Source organism: Thalassophryne amazonica, chromosome 20 (genome assembly GCF_902500255.1).
Source record: "Thalassophryne amazonica chromosome 20, fThaAma1.1, whole genome shotgun sequence".
Lineage (NCBI taxonomy): Eukaryota > Metazoa > Chordata > Actinopteri > Batrachoidiformes > Batrachoididae > Thalassophryne > Thalassophryne amazonica.
The window spans coordinates 23688633-23706293 of NC_047122.1; the positions used below are offsets into that span (position 1 = coordinate 23688633).

Genomic DNA, 17661 nt, shown 5'->3' on the forward strand with positions numbered 1-17661 from the left:
GAGTTTTTCACCAACATTAGCATTTCATTATGTGAGTTTTTCACCAACATTAGCATTTCATTATGTGAGTTTTGCACCAACATTAGCATCTCATTATGTGAGTTTTTCACCAACATTAGCATTTCATTATGTGAGTTTTTCACCAACATTAGCATTTCATTATGTGAGTTTTGCACCAACATTAGCATTTCATTATGTGAGTTTTGCACCAACATTAGCATTCCATTATGTGAGTTTTTCACCAACATTAGCATTTCATTATGTGAGTTTTTCACCAACATTAGCATTTCATTATGTGAGTTTTGCACCAACATTAGCATTTCATTATGTGAGTTTTTCACCAACATTAGCATTTCATTATCTGAGTTTTTCACCAACATTAGCATTTCATTATGTGAGTTTTTCACCAACATTAGCATTCCATTATGTGAGTTTTTCACCAACATTAGCATTTCATTATGTGAGTTTTTCACCAACATTAGCATTTCATTATGTGAGTTTTGCACCAACATTAGCATTTCATTATGTGAGTTTTTCACCAACATTAGCATTTCATTATGTGAGTTTTTCACCAACATTAGCATTTCATTATGTGAGTTTTGCACCAACATTAGCATTCCATTATGTGAGTTTTTCACCAACATTAGCATTTCATTATGTGAGTTTTTCACCAACATTAGCATTTCATTATGTGAGTTTTTCACCAACATTAGCATTTCATTATCTGAGTTTTTCACCAACATTAGCATTCCATTAGATGAGTTTTTCACCAACATTAGCATCTCATTGTGTGAGGTTTTCACCAACATTAGCATCTCATTATGTGAGTTTTCACCAACATTAGCATCTCATTATGTGAGTTTTTCCACCAACATTGGTATTCCATTATGTGAATTTTTCACCAACATTAGCATTCCATTATGTGAGTTTTTCACCAACATTAGCATCTCATTATGTGAGTTTTTCACCAACATTAGCATTCCATTATGTGAGTTTTTCACCAACATTAGTATTCCATTATGTGAGTTTTTCACCAACATTAGTATTCCATTATGTGAATTTTTCACCAACATTAGCATCTCATTATGTGCGTTTTTCACCAACATTAGCATCTCATTATGTGAGTTTTTCACCAACATTAGCATTCCATTATGTGAGTTTTTCACCAACATTAGCATTTCATTATGTGAGTTTTTCACCAACATTAGCATTTCATTATGTGAGTTTTGCACCAACATTAGCATTTCATTATGTGAGTTTTTCACCAACATTAGCATTTCATTATCTGAGTTTTTCACCAACATTAGCATTTCATTATGGGTTTTTCACCAACATTAGCATTTCATTATCTGAGTTTTTCACCAACATTAACATTTCATTATGAGTTTTTCACCAACATTAACATTTCATTATGAGTTTTTCACCAACATTAGCATTTCATTATGAGTTTTTCACCAACATTAGCATTTCATTATCTGAGTTTTTCACCAACATTAGCATTCCATTAGATGAGTTTTTCACCAACATTAGCATCTCATTGTGTGAGGTTTTCACCAACATTAGCATCTCATTATGTGAGTTTTTCACCAACATTAGCATCTCATTATGTGAGTTTTTCCACCAACATTGGTATTCCATTATGTGAATTTTTCACCAACATTAGCATTCCATTATGTGAGTTTTTCACCAACATTAGCATCTCATTATGTGAGTTTTTCACCAACATTAGCATTCCATTATGTGAGTTTTTCACCAACATTAGTATTCCATTATGTGAATTTTTCACCAACATTAGCATCTCATTATGTGAGTTTTTCCACCAACATTGGTATTCCATTATGTGAGTTTTTCACCAACATTAGCATCTCATTATGTGAGTTTTTCACCAACATTGGTATTCCATTATGTGAGTTTTTCACCAACATTAGCATTCCATTATGTGAGTTTTTCCACCAACATTGGTATTCCATTATGTGAGTTTTTCACCAACATTAGCATCTCATTATGTGAGTTTTTCCACCAACATTGGTATTCCATTATGTGAATTTTTCACCAACATTAGCATTCCATTATGTGAGTTTTTCACCAACATTAGCATCTCATTATGTGAGTTTTTCACCAACATTAGCATTCCATTATGTGAGTTTTTCACCAACATTAGTATTCCATTATGTGAATTTTTCACCAACATTAGCATCTCATTATGTGCGTTTTTCACCAACATTAGCATCTCATTATGTGAGTTTTTCACCAACATTAGCATTCCATTATGTGAGTTTTTCACCAACATTAGCATTTCATTATGTGAGTTTTTCACCAACATTAGCATTTCATTATGTGAGTTTTGCACCAACATTAGCATTTCATTATGTGAGTTTTTTCACCAACATTAGCATTTCATTATCTGAGTTTTTCACCAACATTAGCATTTCATTATGGGTTTTTCACCAACATTAGCATTTCATTATCTGAGTTTTTCACCAACATTAACATTTCATTATGAGTTTTTCACCAACATTAACATTTCATTATGAGTTTTTCACCAACATTACCCAATAGCATCGTGTTGTGTGACACTAGCCATTTTTCATCATGTTTGCATCACAGTATCTGATGCTAGCCAGTTTAACACCAATGCTAGCCTGTTAGCATTGCATTATACAACATTGGCCCGTTTTCACACTAACCTTAGCCCATTAGCATTGTGTTATGCAACACTAGCTGTTTTATGCTGGCGGTCGCCTGTTAGCATTGTGTTATGCAACACCGATCAGTTTTCATGCTAACTTTAGCCCATTATGACTCTAATAAGTTTTCAAGATGCGTGAATGAAAAAAATATGTGATGAATTGCTACTTTAAGGTCTTCAGCCACCACAAGTATGTATTTTTTAAGCACATTATATATCCAGTTATTTATAATGGAAGCACTCAGCTTTTTTATTTTGTATCAGAAAATATTTTATGTTTGAGTCTTCAGGCTGAAATGTTTGAATATTTGCCTGCTTTCGGCTGTTCCACCATCAGCCCAGTATGATCTTATCTGGATGTGAGCACAAACCCTTTCAGATCATAGGAAGTCCACGCTAAGAGCGTCCATCTTGGTGATCTGAGGCGTTTGAGTTCCTCGGCTTTCCCAGCAGCATGTTGTGGGTTAGATTCCTATACGACAGCGAGGAGGTGGTTTAAATTCCGACACTGCAGAGACTTGTAGGCAGTGATACATTTCTGCGTTCCTGTCAGTGATGACTGAAACGACGATGGCTCGTGAGCTGAAACGTTCCAGCGTGCTGCAACATGTGAGAATCTTCTCCAGCTGCAAGATCAGAAATCAAGCGGCAGCTGCTCACATGTTCCAGAACCCAGACTTCAGGCTGCGCTAAAGTGGTTTTCTAACAGTTTTAGTTTAAGCCCGTGTGATTAATCTGTCAGTTCTGTTTTTAGAGTAGCGACTGTGTTTTCTTAAGTTTTATTTCTTCAGGATGATTTTTTGTTTTTTAAGCCTCGTCCTGTTTCAGCGTTTTAAGATTTAAGTGAGCGGATAGATTAGGTCCTAAACATTTTACCCGAGCCTTACCCGAACCCGAAAACACAAACCTGGACCTGGTTTGGTACAGATTCATCGTGAACACTTCAGAGATACAAACAACACAAGACATCCAGAGCAGCGTTTCTGTTTTATCAACTAAACTCACAAAAACATTTTTTCTCAAAGTCGTGTATCCGCGTGTTCGATCGTGTTTTAGGTTTACGTAAAATATGATGTCACAAAGATCTTCCACGAAAAGAGGAGAATAAGGAGAAGGATTCTAGGGGCCCATTATTGACACGGGCCCCAAGAGGCCCCAATACAATTATAATACTAACAAAATAATATGGGGGGTGCCCCAGTAAGAGTTTTTTTCACAGGGCCCAAAATTCCTGGCAGCACCCTGTGCTCACCAGCACACTGGTCTGACGAGAATTTTAAATGAAGACCTTCTGGTCACAAGCCGACCTTTCTAACCCCCGAAACATGTTTGACTTTGCCACATAAAATAAATAATTATGGAAAAAGCAGCTTTGTGCTGTTGTTTGTATTTTCCTGCCTTGCTCATCTGCATTTGGTTGTGTTTGTTGATGACTCTTGATTTGTTGTGCTGGGATTCAAACCCACACCTTTCAGGACTCTGGTGTTTTTCCTGCAGGACATGCGGCTAGTTTGGCTTTTAGCCGACGGAGTCGGACTGTTTCTAATAAATGAATTGCCGTCAGATGTGTTTAATCATGTGATAAACTGTTGGGTTCTTATTTTTCAGCAGCTGAAATACAGAGTCGGGCTCCTCTGGGGTTTAATTACACGCCTTTAGAATGAATGGAACACTTTGTACCATCATATTGTCCTACTTTTACTGCTGCACATTTGTTCTTGGTGTTTATGCTACAGGCTGCCGTCTGCACGCCTCTTCATTAACGGGCTGCGCTGCAAAACCACTGACGCCATCACCTGTCAGTGAGCTCAGCTACAGCCTAACTAGCAGTTACTATCATCGCTGATTAAGTCATTGATTGATTGCTTAAAATCTAAAGATGATCAGCTGGTTTAAAAAAAAATCAGTTTAGCTCTGATTTTTTTTGGGGGGGGGATGTAGGATTTACTGGTTTAGAGGTGTTTAAAATGCAAAATATTTTAAAAGCACCAGTCAACATTTTGTAGAGCAGTTTAAAACGGTCTTTAATTTTAAGCAAGTTCAGTAAAAAATAACCAATTTAGAGCATCACTGAAAAATAAGCAAATATTTTCAGTCAGTGTTGTCTTAATCAGTCACACACACACGCACACACACACACACACACACACACACACACACACACACACACACACACACACACACACAGATTGCGTAAGGTAAGCCATTTTACCTTCTGATTTAAATCAAACCGGTGAAAAACCTTGACTATCTGGTTTGAACTGTTTGAAACATGTTTCAATTCTTTTACAGTAAATTCAGTTGATCTGAAATAAAACTAAAGCAAAGATGCTGATATTTGAGAAGCTGGAATAAGTAAAAATGTTGCTTTATTGATGACTTAATCAGGGTTCTCACCAGCATAGGGACCCCCCTATGCTATGATTTAGATCCCCTATGCTGTGATTTGGATCCCCTATGCTGTGATTTAGATCCCCTATGCTGTGATTTGGATCCCCTATGCTGTGATTTGAGCCCCTATGCTGTGATTTGAGCCCCTATGCTGTGATTTGGATCCCCTATGCTGTGATTTAGATCCCCTATGCTGTGATTTGGGCACCTATGCTGTGATTTAACCAGCATAGGGGGGCTTTTCTGTTTATTTTTTTAAAGGACATGTCGCATGTTATTTTTCGTCCCAGTTAGCAACACAAAGTGGCCCTCAAAATGCAGCAAATAGGGTTTCAAAAGGTTGTAAATTTAAACAAGGATGCCCCCGAATCCTCTCACATTATTCACGCCTGCAGTGCTTGTCACTGTACCCCGCTAAGTTACTCCTATGCTGTGAAACAATCCTGGTGAGAACCCTGACTTAATTGATAATTGAATATTGAACATTTCTGATGATTTTTTTTCTGTTTATTATCTATTTCTTAATTGGTTTTTTTTTTCAGGTGCACCGCTCAGCTTTTCATTTTTCTTTGAGTTTTTTGTTGTTGTTGTTGTTGTTGTTGTTGTTGTTTGTTTGTTTGTTTTTACAGCCCAATGTTCTGTAGTTAGCATGCAACCTAAAGTTTGGAACAGCAACTATTCAAAAGCCCAAAGATTAATCTACTCAAACCACCATTAGCCACGCCCCCATCACCTGCTATCTAACACGAGGAGGCCGGTTCCAAAGTGTAGGCTAAATGCTAACTTGAGTAGGATTTTGTTTTATAATCAACCAATGAGCAAACACATCTTGCCAGTAATGGCAGTAATGAAATCCAGTAATGAAAAACTCCCTTATTACTTTTTGAATTTTAGAAATGAAGAAACCTGAATCAGACCGTCCGCACGCCAACAGCACATGATTGATAGAACAAGCAACGACAGAAACATTGCAACTAAACAGCCAAATAAAACTCATTGTTCACAAAGGCGGGATAATTGAACAATAACTTTAATTTTTGTGCAGCCTGCCAAAACTATCAGTGCCCACTTTAAGATGTAACGGGATGTAACATTTCTGTGAAATTTGTCTGTTATTCATGTCTTTTTTTTAATAGCTGAAGAGGTATTTCTATGTCGGACTGCGGCGATAGCCGATATCGTGATTCTAGTGGATGGTTCTTGGAGTATCGGACGCATCAACTTCAGGCTGGTCAGAACGTTTCTGGAGAACCTGGTCAAGGCCTTTGACGTGGAGTCTGACAAGATCAGGATAGGTAAAAACGTTTTTGGTCTTCATCTGCAAATGCTTAAAAAGTTATCCGATATATGCCACATATGGTAAACATATTTAGTCAATGTACCTCATTTGACCTCTGCGAATGCTGCTTTTCTTCTTCGCAGGTTTTGTATGTGTAGTACAAAATTAACGCCGTTCCTTTAATGTGGTGTAGTACTCTCATGTCAGAAGCATCCACATTTGTATAAAAATGTCAGAGATTTTATTGATAAAAGTTGCCAGAAATTTCTGTTTTGAAATTTTGCCACCCAGACAAGGAAAGGGATGGTTCAACTCTAATCTGCCCCCTAGTGGATATAGGTCAATTGTGCACATAGCACAGTGAAATGAATGTTTTACTGCTGGTGGGCTGACTCTAAGAGAATCAGAATATTTGTCCATCTGTAATTGCAAGGGAAATCTACAGCATCATGAGTGGACAGGTTCAAATTAAATATCTTTAGTTTTGAAGTCATGGTACATCTTTTCGATCTGGAAAGATGTACTATTACAGTTTTTAATTAGACACATTTTGATGGTTTACAGTAAACTCTTAGTTAGTTTTGGCACCAACCATTCTACTCCTAGTTCTAAAACATTCTGTGAATTCTGCTGAAGTGAAGGAATGAATAAATTATTTATTCAGCACACAAAACTCCATATCAAAAAAAGAAAAGATTTTACAGAAGCACATGTGGCTGAATATATATATATATAAAACAACAATTACAAAAGGAACAAAGCACAGATCTTTGAGATTAATCAATGACCAGAATTTTCTCATCACAACAAAATAAATAATAATGCACAATCCAAAGAAATTAATACCAAATCAATAAACTTAGTTGCTCATATTGTAATGAGAGATTATATTATTTTTATAAAATCTTTTAAAGCTGACTAGAGTAGGGTGTAATTTAATATGTTCAGGACAGATGTTCCAAATGTTTACACTTTTTACAGAAACAGAGTGACTTTTTACAGTAGTCTGAGTATTTAATTTATCAAATAATAATGTTCCTCTCGAATTATAACTGGAGTCCTTCATTTTAAACAGATTTTGGACATGTTGAGGTAGAAGTTTATTTTTTTTGCTTTATACATGGTTTGTATTGTACTATAATCAACTAAGTCCTTGAATTTCAGAATATTCAAATAAATAAATAGTGGGTTTGTTGGCCCACGGTAAGGTTTAATACTGATCATTCTTATGGCTTTCTTTTGCAATAAAAATATTGAATTAGTGTTTGTTTTATAAGTGTTTCCCCAAACCTCAATACAATATGTCATATATGGAGCTATTAATGAATAATATAAAGTGATTAGAGAATATTGAGAGAGGAACTCTTGGGTTTTATACAGGATTGCAATGGCTTTTGACATTTTGGATTTAACATAATTTATGTGTGTTTTCCACCTTAATTTATCATCAATGATAACTCCAAGAAATTTTGTTTCAGTTACAATTTCAGTTTCAGCATTCTGTAATAATAAATTTCTACTTAAATTCTTGGGCTTATTTGCAAATAAAATATACTTTGTTTTACCAAGATGAAGTGATAATTCATTAAATCAAACCATGTCCAAAAGTTGTCCCAAATGATCCCCACTACAGAACACAGTCGTATCATCAGCAAACAAAATACAACTCAGGGACTTAGAAATCAAACGGGAAGTGAACCTGGAGGTTGACGAAGGCGATTTAAAAAAAAAAAAAAAAACTTGAGAAATGTCAACAGTTACAAACACGGCACATGCAGGAATGTTTTAGAGCAGAACAGGAAGCTCAAACCACAAATACATCACCATGACATCAAACGCTGTGTAGAGTCAACTAACGAAGCGTCTAATTTGGTACTTTCCTTAAATTGAAGCCAAATTGCCGCCCCACAGTGGTAATTTTGGTACATTACGTGTTTGGATGAAGGGTTCTGTACCTTGTCCAGGTCTGGCCCAGTACAGCGGGGACCCGAGAATCGAGTGGCACCTTAACACCCACAGTACCAAAGAGGCAGTGATTGATGCCGTGAAGAACCTGCCATACAAAGGAGGAAACACACTCACGGGTAAGCTGTCAGTCAAACCACCAGCCCTTTTTAATTTTATTGTTTGAGAAAACACAAGATTCTATGGCAGCAGTCTTCAACAGGAACATTTACACCATTGGTACGGTACCAACCTTCTGGAATCTTTCTGAGAAGGTTGAGTGTCATTTAGAATAAATCCCATTTAATGTTTTGGAGTAAAGGTCAGAGCAGGTGGATCAGTGGGATAAATAGTTGGACTCCCAGTATGTAGACCTGGGTTTGATTCCTGGCCATGCTCCCTGTCTGTGTCCTTGGATGTTGTCTCAGTCCGCACAACTATGAATGGGTACCAACTGGAGAAGTAATCTGTGATGGACTGGTGTCCCATCCAGGGAGAGTTGTAGACTCTCACCTGCTTTACAGTTCTGAATTATGGCATAAGCAGGGTCTCGGGGCCTGTATAGAACTTTGTCCATGATTTCTATCTTTTGATCAGATGTGGACCAAACTTGGTGCAATGATTGAAGATCCATCAAGGACAAAGATCCTTGAATTTGAGAAAATTTGGCTAAAGGACAAGGTCAAATCTTGACCTAGTATTTATAGGAGAGATGAATACTGGCTATCTCATGGAACTGGTTAAAGATACATTTATGGTTACTATTAATCACAAATATGAAGTCGTATATAACGGTGCTATTGATCACATGACCTTTGACCTCGAGTAATTTTAACAGGTCTAAGTCAAGATCAACAGTTTGGAGCCAATATGGATTAAACATGGCAAAAGAGTTGTGTTATAGTCGAGGGTAAGGTGGTTCAGTTTTGGACAGAATTTATCAAATGTCGCACAGAACCACATATTCTGGTATCACTGAATCATAAAGTATTAATTTACATGAAACTGCATAAAACATGGTCCTGCTCTCTGAGCGTCCATCCTGGTCTCTCGAGCTCTGACATTTAGTATTTTAACACTTGTTTACTTAGACCGAACTAGAGTAACTTTTAAACTTTTAAAAGACTTTTTCTTGGTGAGAAAACTTCAAATTTAAACAGAATCCACTGAACTAATCTTGTCCATCTCATCGGTTCAGGTCTGGCTCTGACTTTCATCTTGGAGAACAGTTTCAAACCAGAGTCTGGATCTAGAGCTGGCATTCCCAAGATAGGAATCCTGATCACAGATGGGAAGTCCCAGGATGATGTGACGCCTCCTGCACAGAGCTTGAGGGATGCTGGGATAGAACTGTTTGCCATTGGTACGGCCTCCGCCTCGAAATCTCTGAGCATCCTGAGAAGTGTTTTAAAGAGTCAATACAAACCCAAAGCATGAATGCACTTTGATCATTAAGCCCAACGTTGAAGCTTCACCATAACATTAGAAGAAAAAACTTTACTTCACACCACTGACACAAAGAACAGCTGCTGAAGATTAACTTCCTGTTCCATGAACGGTTTCTCTTACTCCGTTTCCAGGTGTGAAAAATGCTGACGAGAACGAGTTGAAGGCCATCGCTTCTCCTTCTGAAGAGACTCACGTCTACAATGTGGCCGACTTCAGCGTGATGGGCGACATCGTGGAGAGTCTCACCAAGACCGTGTGTGAGCGAGTGGATAAGCTCGACAAAGAGATTAAAGGTGAGCAGCCGCTCGTTTGACCACAGTGACCAAAGACCTTATACTAAATGTGAAGAGCCGCTCGTTTGACCACAGCGACCAAAGACCTTACAGTAAAGGTGATCAGCTTCTCGTTTGACCACAGTGACCAAAGACCTTACACTAAAGGTGATCAGCTGCTTGCTTGACCACAGCGACCAAAGACCTTACAGTAAAGGTGATCAGCCACTCGTTTGACCACAGTGACCAAAGACCTTACAGTAAAGGTGAGCAGCTCCTCGTTTGACCACAGTGACCAAAGACCTTACAGTAAAGGTGATCAGCCACTCGTTTGACCACAGTGACCGAAGACCTTACACTAAAGGTGATCAGCTGCTTGCTTGACCACAGCGACCAAAGACCTTACAGTAAAGGTGATCAGCTTCTCGTTTGACCACAGTGACCAAAGACCTTACACTAAAGGTGATCAGCTGCTTGCTTGACCACAGCGACCAAAGACCTTACAGTAAAGGTGATCAGCCACTCGTTTGACCACAGTGACCAAAGACCTTACAGTAAAGGTGAGCAGCTCCTCGTTTGACCACAGTGACCAAAGACCTTACAGTAAAGGTGATCAGCCACTCGTTTGACCACAGTGACCGAAGACCTTACACTAAAGGTGATCAGCTGCTTGCTTGACCACAGCGACCAAAGACCTTACAGTAAAGGTGATCAGCCACTCGTTTGACCACAGTGACCAAAGACCTTACAGTAAAGGTGATCAGCCACTCGTTTGACCACAGCGACCAAAGACCTTACAGTAAAGGTGAGCAGCTGCTTGCTTAACCACAGCGACCAAAGGCCTTACAATAAAGGTGATCAGCCACTCGTTTGACCACAGCGACCAAAGACCTTACAGTAAAGGTGAGCAGCTGCTTGCTTAACCACAGCGACCAAAGGCCTTACAATAAAGGTGATCAGCCACTCGTTTGACCTCAGCGACCAAAGACCTTACAGTAAAGGTGAGCAGCTCCTCGTTTGACCTCAGCGACCAAAGACCTCACACTACAGGTGAGCAGCTGTTTGCTTGACCACAGTGACCAAAGACCTTACAGTAAAGGTGAGCAGCTCCTCGTTTGACCACAGTGACTGAAGACCTTACAGTAAAGGTGAGCAGCTCCTCGTTTGACCTCAGCGACCAAAGACCTCACACTACAGGTGAGCAGCTGTTTGCTTGACCACAGCGACCAAAGACCTTACAGTAAAGGTGAGCAGCTCCTCGTTTGACCACAGTGACCAAAGACCTTACAGTAAAGGTGATCAGCCACTCGTTTGACCACAGTGACCGAAGACCTTACACTAAAGGTGATCAGCTGCTTGCTTGACCACAGCGACCAAAGACCTTACAGTAAAGGTGATCAGCCACTCGTTTGACCACAGTGACCAAAGACCTTACAGTAAAGGTGATCAGCCACTCGTTTGACCACAGCGACCAAAGACCTTACAGTAAAGGTGAGCAGCTGCTTGCTTAACCACAGCGACCAAAGGCCTTACAATAAAGGTGATCAGCCACTCGTTTGACCTCAGCGACCAAAGACCTTACAGTAAAGGTGAGCAGCTCCTCGTTTGACCACAGTGACCAAAGACCTTACAGTAAAGGTGAGCAGCTGCTTGCTTAACCACAGCGACCAAAGGCCTTACAATAAAGGTGATCAGCCACTCGTTTGACCTCAGCGACCAAAGACCTTACGGTAAAGGTGAGCAGCTCCTCGTTTGACCACAGTGACCAAAGACCTTACAGTAAAGGTGATCAGCTCCTCGTTTGACCACAGCGACCGAAGACCTTACAATAAAGGTGATCAGCTCCTTGTTTGACCTCAGTGACCAAAGACCTTATAGTAAAGGTGATCAGCTCCTTGTTTGACCACAGTGACCAAAGACCTTACAGTAAAGGTGATCAGCTCCTCGTTTGACCTCAGTGACCGAAGACCTTACAGTAAAGGTGATCAGCTGCTTGTTTGACCTCAGCAACCAAAGACCTTACAGTAAAGGTGATCAGCTGCTCGTTTGACCTCAGCGACCAAAGACCTTACAGTAAAGGTGATCAGCCGCTTGTTTGACCTCAGCAACCAAAGACCTTACAGTAAAGGTGAGCAGCTGCTTGCTTGACCACAGCAACCAAAGACCTTACAATAAAGTTGATCAGCCACTGGTTTGACCTCAGTGACCAAAGACCTTACAGTAAAGGTGATCAGCTCCTTGTTTGACCTCAGCGACCAAAGACCTTACAGTAAAGGTGATCAGCTCCTAGTTTGACCTCAGTGACCAAAGACCTTATAGTAAAGGTGATCAGCTCCTAGTTTGACCTCAGTGACCAAAGACCTTATAGTAAAGGTGATCAGCTCCTTGTTTGACCACAGTGACCAAAGACCTTACAGTAAAGGTGATCAGCTCCTCGTTTGACCTCAGTGACCGAAGACCTTACAGTAAAGGTGATCAGCTGCTTGTTTGACCTCAGCAACCAAAGACCTTACAGTAAAGGTGATCAGCTGCTCGTTTGACCTCAGCGACCAAAGACCTTACAGTAAAGGTGATCAGCCGCTTGTTTGACCTCAGCAACCAAAGACCTTACAGTAAAGGTGAGCAGCTGCTTGCTTGACCACAGCAACCAAAGACCTTACAATAAAGTTGATCAGCCACTGGTTTGACCTCAGTGACCAAAGACCTTACAGTAAAGGTGATCAGCTCCTTGTTTGACCTCAGCGACCAAAGACCTTACACTAAACGTGAGCAGCTGCTTGTTTGACCACAGCGACCAAAGACCTTACAGTAAAGGTGATCAGCTGCCTGCTTGACCACAGCGACCAAAGACCTTACAGTAAAGGTGATCAGCCACTCGTTTGACCACAGCGACCAAAGACCTTACAGTAAAGGTGAGTAGCCGCTTGTTTGACCACAGCGACCGAAGACCTTACAGTAAAGGTGAGTAGCCGCTTGTTTGACCACAGCGACCGAAGACCTTACAGTAAAGGTGATCAGCTCCTCGTTTGACCACAGCGACCAAAGACCTTACAGTAAAGGTGAGCAGCTCCTCGTTTGACCTCAGCGACCAAAGACCTTACAGTAAAGGTGAGTAGCCGCTTGTTTGACCACAGCGACCGAAGACCTTACAGTAAAGGTGAGTAGCCGCTTGTTTGACCACAGCGACCGAAGACCTTACAGTAAAGGTGATCAGCCACTCGTTTGACCACAGCGACCAAAGACCTTACAGTAAAGGTGAGTAGCCGCTTGTTTGACCACAGCAACCGAAGACCTTACAGTAAAGGTGATCAGCCACTCGTTTGACCACAGCGACCAAAGACCTTACAGTAAAGGTGATGAGCCGCTTGTTTGACCACAGCTACCGAAGACCTTACAGTAAAGGTGATCAGCCACTCGTTTGACCTCAGCGACCAAAGACCTTATAGTAAAGGTGAGTAGCCGCTTGTTTGACCACAGCGACCGAACACCTTACAGTAAAGGTGAGTAGCCGCTTGTCTGACCACAGCAACCAAAGACCTTACAATAAAGTTGATCAGCCACTGGTTTGACCTCAGTGACCAAAGACCTTACAGTAAAGGTGATCAGCTCCTTGTTTGACCTCAGCGACCAAAGACCTTACACTAAACGTGAGCAGCTGCTTGTTTGACCACAGCGACCAAAGACCTTACAGTAAAGGTGATCAGCTGCCTGCTTGACCACAGCGACCAAAGACCTTACAGTAAAGGTGATCAGCCACTCATTTGACCACAGCGACCAAAGACCTTACAGTAAAGGTGAGTAGCCGCTTGTTTGACCACAGCGACCGAAGACCTTACAGTAAAGGTGAGTAGCCGCTTGTTTGACCACAGCGACCGAAGACCTTACAGTAAAGGTGATCAGCCACTCGTTTGACCACAGCGACCAAAGACCTTACAGTAAAGGTGATCAGCTCCTCGTTTGACCACAGCGACCAAAGACCTTACAGTAAAGGTGAGCAGCTCCTCGTTTGACCTCAGCGACCAAAGACCTTACAGTAAAGGTGAGTAGCCGCTTGTTTGACCACAGCGACCGAAGACCTTACAGTAAAGGTGAGTAGCCGCTTGTTTGACCACAGCGACCGAAGACCTTACAGTAAAGGTGATCAGCCACTCGTTTGACCACAGCGACCAAAGACCTTACAGTAAAGGTGATCAGCTGCTTGCTTGACCACAGCAACCAAAGACCTTACAGTAAAGGTGAGTAGCCGCTTGTTTGACCACAGCAACCAAAGACCTTACAGTAAAGGTGAGTAGCCGCTTGTTTGACCACAGCAACCGAAGACCTTACAGTAAAGGTGATCAGCCACTCGTTTGACCACAGCGACCAAAGACCTTACAGTAAAGGTGATGAGCCGCTTGTTTGACCACAGCTACCGAAGACCTTACAGTAAAGGTGATCAGCCACTCGTTTGACCTCAGCGACCAAAGACCTTACAGTAAAGGTGAGTAGCCGCTTGTTTGACCACAGCGACCGAACACCTTACAGTAAAGGTGAGTAGCCGCTTGTCTGACCACAGCAACCAAAGACCTTACAGTAAAGGTGATCAGCTGCTTGCTTGACCACAGCAACCAAAGACCTTACATTAAAGGTGATCAGCCACTCGTTTGACCACAGCAACCAAAGACCTTACAGTAAAGGTGATGAGCCGCTTGTTTGACCACAGCTACCAAAGACCTTACAGTAAAGGTGATGAGCCGCTTGTCTGACCACAGCAACCAAAGACCTTACAGTAAAGGTGATGAGCCGCTTGTCTGACCACAGCAACCAAAGACCTTACAGTAAAGGTGATCAGCTGCCTGCTTGACCACAGCGACCAAAGACCTTACAGTAAAGGTGATCAGCCACTCGTTTGACCACAGCGACCAAAGACCTTACAGTAAAGGTGAGTAGCCGCTTGTTTGACCACAGCGACCGAAGACCTTACAGTAAAGGTGAGTAGCCGCTTGTTTGACCACAGCGACCGAAGACCTTACAGTAAAGGTGATCAGCCACTCGTTTGACCACAGCGACCAAAGACCTTACAGTAAAGGTGATCAGCTCCTCGTTTGACCACAGCGACCAAAGACCTTACAGTAAAGGTGAGCAGCTCCTCGTTTGACCTCAGCGACCAAAGACCTTACAGTAAAGGTGAGTAGCCGCTTGTTTGACCACAGCGACCGAAGACCTTACAGTAAAGGTGAGTAGCCGCTTGTTTGACCACAGCGACCGAAGACCTTACAGTAAAGGTGATCAGCCACTCGTTTGACCACAGCGACCAAAGACCTTACAGTAAAGGTGATCAGCTGCTTGCTTGACCACAGCAACCAAAGACCTTACAGTAAAGGTGAGTAGCCGCTTGTTTGACCACAGCGACCAAAGACCTTACAGTAAAGGTGAGTAGCCGCTTGTTTGACCACAGCAACCGAAGACCTTACAGTAAAGGTGATCAGCCACTCGTTTGACCACAGCGACCAAAGACCTTACAGTAAAGGTGATGAGCCGCTTGTTTGAACACAGCTACCGAAGACCTTACAGTAAAGGTGATCAGCCACTCGTTTGACCTCAGCGACCAAAGACCTTACAGTAAAGGTGAGTAGCCGCTTGTTTGACCACAGCGACCGAACACCTTACAGTAAAGGTGAGTAGCCGCTTGTCTGACCACAGCAACCAAAGACCTTACAATAAAGTTGATCAGCCACTGGTTTGACCTCAGTGACCAAAGACCTTACAGTAAAGGTGATCAGCTCCTTGTTTGACCTCAGTGACCAAAGACCTTACACTAAACGTGAGCAGCTGCTTGTTTGACCACAGCGACCAAAGACCTTACAGTAAAGGTGATCAGCTGCCTGCTTGACCACAGCGACCAAAGACCTTACAGTAAAGGTGATCAGCCACTCGTTTGACCACAGCGACCAAAGACCTTACAGTAAAGGTGAGTAGCCGCTTGTTTGACCACAGCGACCGAAGACCTTACAGTAAAGGTGATCAGCCACTCGTTTGACCACAGCGACCAAAGACCTTACAGTAAAGGTGATCAGCTCCTCGTTTGACCACAGCGACCAAAGACCTTACAGTAAAGCTGAGCAGCTCCTCGTTTGACCTCAGCGACCAAAGACCTTACAGTAAAGGTGAGTAGCCGCTTGTTTGACCACAGCGACCGAAGACCTTACAGTAAAGGTGAGTAGCCGCTTGTTTGACCACAGCGACCGAAGACCTTACAGTAAAGGTGATCAGCCACTCGTTTGACCACAGCGACCAAAGACCTTACAGTAAAGGTGATCAGCTGCTTGCTTGACCACAGCAACCAAAGACCTTACAGTAAAGGTGAGTAGCCGCTTGTTTGACCACAGCAACCAAAGACCTTACAGTAAAGGTGAGTAGCCGCTTGTTTGACCACAGCAACCGAAGACCTTACAGTAAAGGTGATCAGCCACTCGTTTGACCACAGCGACCAAAGACCTTACAGTAAAGGTGATGAGCCGCTTGTTTGACCACAGCTACCGAAGACCTTACAGTAAAGGTGATCAGCCACTCGTTTGACCTCAGCGACCAAAGACCTTACAGTAAAGGTGATCAGCCACTCGTTTGACCTCAGCGACCAAAGACCTTACAGTAAAGGTGAGTAGCCGCTTGTTTGACCACAGCGACCGAACACCTTACAGTAAAGGTGAGTAGCCGCTTGTCTGACCACAGCAACCAAAGACCTTACAGTAAAGGTGATCAGCTGCTTGCTTGACCACAGCAACCAAAGACCTTACAGTAAAGGTGATCAGCCACTCGTTTGACCACAGCGACCAAAGACCTTACAGTAAAGGTGATGAGCCGCTTGTTTGACCACAGCTACCAAAGACCTTACAGTAAAGGTGATGAGCCGCTTGTCTGACCACAGCAACCAAAGACCTTACAGTAAAGGTGATCAGCCACTCGTTTGACCTCAGCGACCAAAGACCTTACAGTAAAGGTGAGTAGCCGCTTGTTTGACCACAGCGACCGAACACCTTACAGTAAAGGTGAGTAGCCGCTTGTCTGACCACAGCAACCAAAGACCTTACAGTAAAGGTGATCAGCCACTCGTTTGACCTCAGCGACCAAAGACCTTACAGTAAAGGTGAGTAGCCGCTTGTTTGACCACAGCGACCGAACACCTTACAGTAAAGGTGAGTAGCCGCTTGTCTGACCACAGCAACCAAAGACCTTACAGTAAAGGTGATCAGCTGCTTGCTTGACCACAGCAACCAAAGACCTTACAGTAAAGGTGATCAGCCACTCGTTTGACCACAGCGACCAAAGACCTTACAGTAAAGGTGATGAGCCGCTTGTTTGACCACAGCTACCAAAGACCTTACAGTAAAGGTGATGAGCCGCTTGTCTGACCACAGCAACCAAAGACCTTACAGTAAAGGTGATGAGCCGCTTGTCTGACCACAGCAACCAAAGACCTTACAGTAAAGGTGATGAGCCGCTTGTCTGACCACAGCAACCAAAGACCTTACAGTAAAGGTGATGAGCCGCTTGTCTGACCACAGCAACCAAAGACCTTACAGTAAAGGTGATCAGCTGCTTGTTTGACCACAGCAACCGAAGACCTTACAGTAAAGGTGATCAGCCACTCGTTTGAC

General features: G+C 42.1%; 1 protein-coding gene across 1 annotated transcript in view; it reads left to right on the top strand.

The window, feature by feature from the left end:
- The window catches only part of LOC117501384 (collagen alpha-1(XIV) chain-like), a 212155-nt gene that overhangs the window by 54365 nt on the left and 140129 nt on the right, over positions 1-17661 (top strand). The window contains exons 6-9 of the mRNA XM_034160248.1: positions 6217-6375; positions 8324-8443; positions 9502-9666; positions 9884-10045. Of these exons, the coding sequence (XP_034016139.1) occupies positions 6217-6375; positions 8324-8443; positions 9502-9666; positions 9884-10045 (606 nt within the window). The remainder of the gene's footprint in view (positions 1-6216; positions 6376-8323; positions 8444-9501; positions 9667-9883; positions 10046-17661) is intronic.